This window comes from Capra hircus, chromosome 6 (assembly GCF_001704415.2).
Source record: "Capra hircus breed San Clemente chromosome 6, ASM170441v1, whole genome shotgun sequence".
Classification (NCBI taxonomy): Eukaryota; Metazoa; Chordata; class Mammalia; order Artiodactyla; family Bovidae; genus Capra; species Capra hircus.
This window is the reverse complement of record NC_030813.1, coordinates 17,906,098-17,916,585: the sequence shown is the minus strand read 5'-3', so window position 1 is coordinate 17,916,585 and position 10,488 is coordinate 17,906,098. Positions and strand designations below refer to the sequence as shown.

General features: G+C 41.5%; 1 protein-coding gene across 2 annotated transcripts in view; it reads right to left on the bottom strand.

Annotated features, from left to right (window-relative positions):
* PAPSS1 (3'-phosphoadenosine 5'-phosphosulfate synthase 1) overlaps positions 496 to 10,488 on the bottom strand; it is a 113,699-nt gene continuing 103,706 nt past the window's right edge. Inside the window, exon 12 of one of the 2 annotated variants that reach the window (XM_018049236.1) lies at positions 496 to 1,883. In XM_018049236.1, coding sequence (XP_017904725.1) covers positions 1,745 to 1,883 — 139 coding nt within the window. In that variant the 3' untranslated portion in view covers positions 496 to 1,744. The remainder of the gene's footprint in view (positions 1,884 to 10,488) is intronic. The other variant, XM_005681330.3, reaches the window with a different exon arrangement.

Genomic DNA, 10,488 nt, shown 5'->3' with positions numbered 1-10,488 from the left:
TTTTTCAACCACATTTTACCTTAATGCCACTTTCTGTTCTTCATGTTCTCACCTTGATTTTATGAGTATATTTTTGTAATTTTTAAAGGGTACGTTTTCTGAGTGCCAAAAACTAAAATTCTTTCCTCTATATTTACACGTTTAAAACATGTTAACAGTAGGGCTTCCCTGGCAGTCCAGTGGTTAGGTATCCTCCTGCCAATGCAAGGGACAGGGGTTTGATCCCACATGCTGCAGAGCAACAAAGCCCGAGTGCCTACAGAAGCGCGAGCCTCAACCAGTGAGCCCACGCACCGTAACTATTGAAGCTCATACACTCCAGAGCCCGTACTCCACAAGAGGGGCCACCACAGTGAGAAGCTTGGGCACTGCAACTGAAAGGAGCCCCGCTCACCGCAACTAGAGAAAGCCCATGCACAGCAATGAAGACCCAGCACAGTCAGAAGCAAAATAAAATAATAAACCTTTTAAAAAAAATTTAACAGTAAAAATCAATTTAGCAGTATCAAGATTTTAATGTGAGATACACATTTTTTTTTCCACATGCCACCTGTTATGACCAGGGATCTTAGTAAACAGAAACTCCAGATAATTTCAGCAGCAAAGGAATATATAGGACAACTGTTGGGTATCTTACAGAACCGATGGAAAAGGCAAGAGAATAAGGCTTAGAAAATGGTCAGGAACGAGAAGTTAGAGGCAGAGGACTCAGCCAAGGCCATTCCACTGGAATATTTGAGAGCTGAATACCATGATGCCATCACCACTGGATACTCACTGCCCCCAGAATCTTGACTCCGTCGCTGCCACCATAAAACCATGACTCAGTATTCAGGATATTCTACAAAAGCAAACTGGATATGTTGTCCCCCACTCCAGATGAACTGACTGGCAAACTCTAACATCTCTCCATCATGTCTCTACTACTAGCACCAGCATCTGAGGTATTTAAGAATATTAGAGAGATACTTGGGAAAAACAAGTTGAGGTTTTGGATGGATTGAGAACGCATCATTATTTTCCCACTTAAAACCTCACTATGAAACAGTACTTGGAACCAATTATTAGATGATTCCTTTCTCCATCAGAAACTTTTTCACATGAAGGATAAGTATGTGTAAACATAACAATATTTTTTAAAAATCACATAAATAAGAAGCCAAAAAGTTTAATTTTATTGAATCAAGAAAGTTCATTCAGAGTTTACATAGATATTAATATACTTTAGATTATAACAGTTAAGAGATCACTAGCTGAGGGGAAGGAACAAAGCAGTTTATATTTTCACTGTAGGGAAAAAAAAATTCTAATTGCTACAGATGTCTTATAAAATTCCCAAAACAAGATCTAGCCAAGTTTATCATTTAATGGATCTTTTTTTCTTTTTTCAAGAGATGAAAAGTGAGATTCAATGTGTATACTATTGGTTACAACTGGTATAAGAGCTTGAAAAAATGATAAGACAGAAGCATAAATACAAAAAGACAAGGTTTTAAAACTGTACTGTAGGAATATAACTAGAATAAGTTGGAAAAGATACATTAAAACCAGGAGTGTGTTACACTAGTTCAGAACAGAATTCATAAGGCAGACCAAACTGATGCTGTTAATACTTAAGGAAAAGGGTCTGTTTTGGGGATGCATGTCTGGACAGATACCACCACAAAGAAATGCCAACAATAACTACGTGGTCCCCTCTTGTTACTCAGTGTGGTGTCAAAGGTGAACTGACTGGGTGAACAGCTTAAGCCTTCTCCAAGGATTTGTAGTACTCCATCAGCACATCCCAGGCCTTGGGAGCCATGAAACCTTCAGGAGGTTTCTGGCCTTCGCGGGCAAGTTTTCGCATTCGTGTTCCTGAAATAAATTCAAAGTCTTCATGGCTAAAAGGGAGAGAAAAAAGAAAATTATTTCACATTTTAAAAAACTCTGTAAATAGTGAAATTTTAAAAAAGTCTGTTCCTTCTGTTCATGGTAGAGAAGCTTAATGAAAAAGATCTAGATGAAACATAATACTTATAAACATCAACCTGATTTCAGGTTTGTCACAGAACAAAAAACACCACAGTATCAAAAATCACAAAATAAAACGATGATTGCTTGGATTGCCCTTTTATTGTTGGTTTAGTTGCTAAGTCATGTCCGACGCTTGTGACCCCATGGACTATACTCTGCCAGGTTCCGCTGTCCATGGCATTTCCCAGGCAAGAATACTGGAGTGGCTTGCCATTTCCAGGAGATCTTTCCAACCCAGGAATTGAACCTGGGTCTCTTGCATTGCAGACAGATTCTTTACTGACTAAGCTATGAAGGAAGCCCTTTTATAACCATACATATTTTCTTCCCTCTCCCCCAATCCTTGGCAACTAAAAACTTAGAAATAGGATTTTTTTTTTTTTAGAAAAACATCTAATTCTAAATAGTCTGAATCTGAAAGGCGAAATGCATTTTGGAACAGTAAGATAAAAATTGGAACTTGAAAACTAATAAACAAGTAAGTAGCAATGATTAATATTATTTCATTGATAAGGTATTACACAAAGGCAGTGTTAGCTCTTTTCACCTTCATACCTTCAAAACACACAACAGCCCTTAGACCATTAAGTACAGCGCACTATGGCTAAGACACACAGTGTCTACTGGTGATTTCAACCTTCTCCCTCAAACAAGGGACTGCCTAGGCAGCAGACAAGAACCCAGAGAGAGCTCTAGGTCATTCAACTCACCAGGTCACAAGCCCTGTTTACTCCTCATCAGTGACTGTATGCTTCTTCCTTCCCCACTTTGCTATCTGTGGAGTTAACTTGGGAATCAAGTGAAATCATAAACTCCCAAGTGGTCCTTGCTTCTACAGGAATGCCAGGTATGTTTTAACTAATCATTCGGTTTCTAGGGATCTGCGTAAAGGAAATAACTGGAGAGGCCTGCAAACATTATGCATAAAGATAGTTATTTAAAGTTGTTTTAAACGTTGTAAATGATGACATCCATGGGATTCTCCAGGCAAGAATACTGGAGTGGCTTGCCATTTCCTTCCCCAGGAGATCTTCCCGACCCAGGGATTGAACCCAGGTCTCCCGCATTGTAGGCAGACGCTCTACCGTCTGAGCCACCAGGGAAGTCCGTAAATGATGACAGTTGAAGGTTTAAGTACACTATGTACATCCCTGAGTACAGTTACACAGTCATTAGAGTATACTTAAGAACAGAAAAAAACGTAAGTGACGATTCATGAAAAAAGTAAAATTTTTGTTAAGGCCACAGAGGGGCTAAGGAAGATGACCACAACAGAGGTAAATCCATTGGATAAATAAATCAAATTTTAAATTGTCTTTAATCAATGGTTTCAGTGGCATCACCGACTCAATGGACATGAGTTTGAGCAAACTCCAGAAGATGGTGAAGGACAGGAAGCCTGGTGTGCTGCAACCCATGGGACCACAAAGAGTCGGACACAACTAAGCAACTGAACAACAACAAAAGTGGATGAGGAGGAAAGAGATGAAGTGGTAAAGCGGCAGAGATACAGAGTGGAGAAAAGATTTTTCTTTTTTAAAGGAAAAGGGAGGTCTTACCATGTATATAGGCAGAAGAAAATAAGTGGCAAGAATGAGGAAAGGGAGGAGAACGGAAGCCAGGAGAGAGAAACAGCAAAGAAATGAAAGCTGGAGAAGAAAGTCTGGGATGAAGAACACAGAGAAAGAAGCTCTGACAAGGAGAGTGAAGAATGAAGAAAATAGTGATGATCTGTAGTTAGCAAGAGATGAGGTGGTTAATGCAAGATGGTCTCAACCTTCTCAATAAAGCTGTAAGATCACCTCCTGAGAGGAACCCAGAACCTGTGTGGCAGGAACTGATAATAAGATCCATCAGTGCAGTTAAGTGACTTTATCTCCAAGCCAGAGAGGTTACCCCTCCAGGCAGAGCTTAGCAAAGCAGCACCTGGAGAGGAAGTCAAGGGCCGGCAGGGGTCCAGATCTCTCGCACTGTGTCCAGAAACACTCATTCCAACCCAATGTACAACTGATTAGTTTGGCTCTCAATCATTTGACAAAAGTTGCTTGAACGTTTCTGTTCCTTAGAAGGTTCACTTAACAATTCCTTCCATAAGCCTCATTAAGGGAAATTATGACTCTAGATCTTTCTGGCCATGTCCGTTTAAAATTTTGATTTCAAAAGAGGAAACCCCATGTCTGTGTAGAAAGTGCCTGTTCCTGATGGCAATGAGAAAGGAAATGAGGGAGCAGCTTGCAGAATACCTCTGTCCTGACTTTGTGATTAAAGGAAAAGAGCCAGACCAATTAAAGCCCTTTCTTTCCTCATAATGCCAAAGAGTCTGAAATCCAGAAGTCGGCTTGCATTCCTTCTGAAATTGCACTTTAAAACCACAGTCCCTGGGTACCTCTTTTCCGACCCTATTTCACACTCCATCTGCCCCGCATGCCACAAGCATTTCTTCATCACATGAAATGGGAGTTTCTGCTTCCACAAGCTGGTGGTTCCACTCCACCCTGGCTACGGAAAACACATTTATTTCCTTCTGCTTCATACTTGTACCAGAGAAGGCAACGGCAACCCACTCCAGTACTCTTGCCTGGAAAATCTCATGGATGGAGAAGTCTGGTAGGCTGCATGCAGTTCATGGGGTCGCGAAGAGTTGGACACAACTGAGCGACTTCACTTTCACTTTTCACTTTCATGCACTGGAGAAGGAAATGGCAACCCACTCCAGTGTTCTTGCCTGGAGAATCCCAGGGACAGGGGAGCCTGGTGGGCTGATGTCTGTGGGGTCGCACAGAGTTGGACACGACTGAAGCGACTTAGCGGCAGCAGCAGCATACTTGTACTTCGATCCATCACATGAGAATTTTATTTTTTTATCAGAAATCAGGTGCAAGGACTTGACACAACAGTCACTATCTGTAATCTAATCCCAGTTTTCACAATCACAGCTTTGAATGGATAGCTTTCTACAGAAAAAAAAAACTGAGCTCTTCCGGGAATGACCTAAAAACTAGCTCTGAACCCTACCTGTGAGTAATCGGGAATCTGCCAGAAGCAGGTCAGGCTACTAAACAAAGGACCTAAGGCTTTCACTGGGCTCCCCTAATAGCTCAACTGGTAAAGACTCTGCCCACAATGCAGGAGGCCAGGGTTCGATCCCTGGGTTGGGAAGATCCCCTGGAGGAGGGCGAAGCAATCCACGCCAGTATTCCTATCTGAAGAATCCTCTATGGACAGAGGAGCCTGGGGGGCTGCAGTCCCTGGGGTGGCAAAGAGTCAGACACGATGGAGCAACTAAGTACAGCACAGGCTTTCACTGCAAAGCAATTCCAGATAGCCCATCTGATTATACTCGGTAACGGATATTGTGGCACCTGAAAAAAGAAACGCAGGTCTGTTTCTTTTTTTTTTTCCTTTTCAAAACCACTCGGTCACAGAGTCTTACAATCCACAGCTGACAGAACGCCTCCTCTAACACACACACACACTCTCTCTCCCCGCCCCCAAAAACAATAAAACACAAAACGAAAAACAACCGAAGGGGAAGGGGTTTTAGGACTCAAGGATGGAAAAGGCACACCAGCCATCAGACTATGTGGGACCCTGGGGCGCAGCATCTTGTCCCATGTACGACACACTAACTACACATGGCCAGCATCTTGACCGACTCCAAAGTGCAACAACTCGTGGCCACGTGCTGAAGATTTTAAATCTTTACAACCATCTGCTGTCTCTCACACATGCGACCATCAGAGCCACAGCACAAGCTGTTCAGATAGACAAGAAGCTGGGGTCAGAGGGGGGCCCTCTGCATTTATCTTTCAAAAGTTCATATTCAATTCAACTGGCTTTAAAAAAAATGCTAATTAGATGATAAGCAATCAGGGATGCAAAGAGAAGCTTCTCTGACAGAATTGAAGATGATGGTAGTAACTTATAAGTGAATCTCGTTAACTATTTGGGGGTAATTAACTTTCATCTAACTTGAAAGAAACTCATATATAAACAGTGTACATCAAAATACTAAGAATTCTCTTCAAATACAAATCATTTATTCAAAACCAGATAATTAGCTGTTTATGGATTTCTTTCCAGGAACCAAAAAGCATTGACATCATATGTGACAAATTTAATAATCTTTTATTTCCAAATCAAAGATCAACCGAAATACGTGAAAAATTTAATTATCTCAAACTAATTTACCCAAATCCTTAATTCATCATGTTTTCCTCACCTCAAAACTCTTTAAATAAAAGCTAGAGCACAACTCCTATCAGATATTCAGTCAAATAAGAAGTTTCCAGGGAATGCCTACTTGTCTTTCTTCCAGTCTCCATGTTGCAAGCTGCCTAAACCATCATCTCATCAACTGTTGCCTGCACCAGGGCACACCTCCACACTGACTTCCCTCCCACCGTTCTCTCTTCTATACTGCTAGGTCATTTCTATACTTTTAAGTGCCAAGGAGTAGTTTCAAACGTGTCTGTGGTTTAATAAACACTGCAAGTATAGTTACTCTGTAATCCACGTCTGATAATTCTGGTATGTGAAGTCTTTGAAAACCTACTTGTGCTGAAGGTACTTTCCTTTATTTTTTTTTTCTTTTGTTGGCGCTGTTTCCTTGTGTATTTTATCATTTTTTATTGAAACTGTCTATTAAGCCTGTATAATTATTTGTGGGAATAAGTGGAGGACAAGGGAGTAATAATCCAGTAAGAGTATATATTTGCTTCTGCTGAATGTTTAAGAGGCATGCCCAGTTAAGAACCACCAAAAACTGATTTCACAGCTTGAGGGTTTTGGGGTTGTTGATTTTTTCTGATATAATCCAAGTAATATGAGGGCTTCCCTGGAGGCTCAGTGGTAAAGAACCCACCTGCCAATGTAGGAGACAGGGCTTTGGTACCTGACCCCCTGGAGGAGGAAATGGCAACCCACTCCAGTATTCTTGCCTGGGAAATCCCAGGGACAGAGCAGCCTGGCGGGCCACAGTCCATGTTACAAGAGAGTCAGACATGACTTAGTGCCTAAACAATAGCAACAACAAGGTAATCTGCGTTTGGCCCATGTGAGCAAGCCTGAGCTTTGAAGCCTAAAGCTCAGTGCTCTGCTCAGACTCTCAGGGTATAGGAATGGGTGGGGTTCACTTCATGTTCTCTCTAAACACCTAAGGTGGGAGGGAGCACCAGCCTAAAGGGAGTGCCTCCTGCTTGACTCCCTGCCCTGGTCAGGACCACGGAAATCAACACTAGAGTTCCCTAGGTTCACCAGGGCAACAGCAACTTCAACACTCAAGTTAACAGAAGTCCTAACTTTCACTTAATAGTTTACCCTTACAGTCCTTATCATCTTATCAGTGCCATAATACTTTTCTGAAAACATTTTCCTTTAACCAGAATTTTTAGTTAATTTCTTAGGAGAATCAGTCAGTATAATCCAATTTACCTAATTACCCAAAACTTGAACTTCCCAGTATCTAATGTTCACCCTAACAATACTATCTTTTAAAAATCTATTCCAGTTTGTACCTTCCAAAGAACTACTTTATCTTGTCCCTATCTCATCCTGCTCCTTTCACTCCCTTTTCCTATCTACCCTGGACTTCTTCCCAAGCCCTCTGGGTCTTCTCGCCTCAGCACCTTTCAAGTGCTTATCTCTTTGTCCAGAATGCTATTCAGTTCAGTTCAGTTCACTCACTAGGTCCTGTCCGACTCTTTGCGACCCCATGGACTGCAGCATGCCAGGCCTCCCTGTCCATCACCAACTCCTGGAGTTTACCCAAACTCATGTCCACCGAATCTGTGATGCCATCCAACCATCTCATCCTCTGTTGTCCCCTTCTTCTCCTTCCCTCAATCTTTCCCAGGATCAGGGTATTTTCAAATGAGTCAGCTCTTTGCATCAGGTGGCCAAAGTATTAGAGTTTCAGTTTTAGCATCAGTCCTTCCAATGAACACCCAGGACTGGTCTCCTTTAGGATGGACTCACTGGATCTCCTTGCAGTCCAAGGGACTCTCGAGAGTCTTCTCCAACACCACAGTTCAAAAGCATCAATTCTTTGGTGCTCAGCTTTCTTCACAGTCCAACTCTCACATCCATACATGACTTCTGGAAAAACCATAGCCTTGACTAGAGGGACCTTTGTTGACAAAGTAATGTCTCTGCTTTTCAATATGCTGTCTAGGTTGGTCATAACTTTCCTTTCAAGGAGTAAGCATCTTTTAATTTCATGGCTGCAGTCACCATGCAGTGATTTTGGAGCCCCCCAAAATAAAGTCTGACACTGTTTCCACTGTTTTCCCATGTATTTCCCATGAAGTGATGGGACCGGATGCCATGATCTTCGTTTTCTGAATGTTGAGCTTTAAGCCAACTTTTTCACTATCCTCTTTCACTTTCATCAAGAGGCTCTTTAGTTCCTCTTCACTTTCTGCCATAAGGGTGGTGTCATCTGCATATCTGAGGTGATTGATATTTCTCCCGGCAATCTTGATTCCAGCTTGTGCTTCTTCCAGCCCAGCATTTCTCATGATGTACCCTGCATATAAGTTAAACAAGCAGGGTGACAATATACAGCCTTGACGTACTCCTTTTCCTATTTGGAACCTGTCTGTTGTTCCAAGTCCAGTTCTAACTGTTGCTTCCTGAACTGCATACAGGTTTCTCAAGAGGCAGGTCAGGCGCTCTGGTATTCCCATCTCTTTCAGAATTTTCCACAATTTATTGTGATCCACACAGTCAAAGGCTTTGGCACAGTCTATTATGTCCTTCTTTATCAAGATGCCTATTCATCTTTTGGAACTCAGCCCAAATGTCACCTACTTCAGGAACCCATCCTTGATAACCCAGACTTGGTCAGATAAGTGTTAGCTGAGCTTGCCACAAGTATGCTGCAAAGCACATGGGACCCTTAGTTAACTGTGTTGTTAGTGGTTTATGGTCTGTCTTCTCCAGAATGTAAGTCCCTATATCTCTTAAGCCAACAAATCAAGCTTGTTTCCAACCACAGTGCTCATACATAGCAAGGGCATGTATGCAGTAAAGATCAATATGTAGTTAATAAATGAATAAAAGAACAGCAAAGTTGTTAAGTTTTATCCTAATTTCAATGTAAATGTTGACTTTAAAACAAGATACAGCATATATAAAATATATAATTTGACTTTCAAAAGTATACATAGTACTGTCATTAATTATAATTCAAAGGTATACTAAGATTTTAAATGAGACCTTAGTGTTCTTGCCTAGAGAATCCCAGGGACGGGGGAGCCTGGTGGACTGCCATCTATTGGGTCACACAGAATCGGACACGACTGAAGTGACTTAGCAGTAGCAGTATCTGTTAATGGTTATGCAATAACTCCCTATGCAATAAATATAATCTTTATTATTATTGTCTAATAATTATTATCTATGCAATTAAAAAATAAAACTTTTGCCATAAAGTATGTGAAAAATCTATAAGCACAGGACAAGACTCACTGGAAAATTCATGCAATTGCTATCAGACTTCCACAAGTTTTCAAAAGAAACATCAAAATCAGTAAAAACATTTTATGAAATAATGGCAGACAATTCCCCAGTACTTTAACAGAAATATTTATGTGTGGCGAAGACTTCAGTTCAGTTCAGTCGCTCAGTCGTGTCCCACTCTTTGTGACCCCATGAATCGCAGCACGCCAGGCCTCCCTGTCCATCACCATCTCCCGGAGTTCACTCAAACTCACGTCCATGGAGTCGGTGATGCCATCCAGCCATCTCATCCTCTGTCGTCCCCTTCTCCTCCTGCCCCCAATCCCTCCCAGCATCAGAGTCTTTTCCAATGAGTCAAATCTTTGCATGAGGTGGCCAAAGTACTGGAGTTTCAGCTTTAGTATCATTCCTTCCAAAGAATACCCAGGGGTGATCTCCTTTAGAATGGACTGATCTCCTTGCAGTCCAAGGGACTCTCAAGAGTCTTCTCCAACACCACACAGCAAGAAAAAAAGAATTCACACAAGAAATATTTCAGAGGTCAACATGACAAGACTTGGGTATAAAGAGTGAGGTGAAAGAATAAAGGACTCCAAACATTCTATATAAGAAGAAGAACAAGTAACTAAGGAAATTTAGGATTTAGAGATACATGAAGGGAAAGGTAAAGCCGCTTCTGGACATTTTAAATAATATCATGAAATCTAAGCAGAAACACCCATTAGTGTGTAGACAGGATTCTAAGATGGTCTTTATGACCTTCATCCCATGAAGGTGTCACTAGCATGATATGTCCTTATATGGCAAAAGGAATTTTGCAGAAGCAATGAAAGTTACTAATCCATTGACCTAAAACAGTGAAATTATGTGAGTGGGCCTAACTAATGAGTTAGAGGCCTAATCATTCAAGCCCTCTAAAAGCAAAGAATGTTCTCAGATGACAGCAGTAGTCAGAGATTCAAACCCTCAGGGATTTGACCTGAGGGAGGGTCTAACACTGAGATAAAGGGG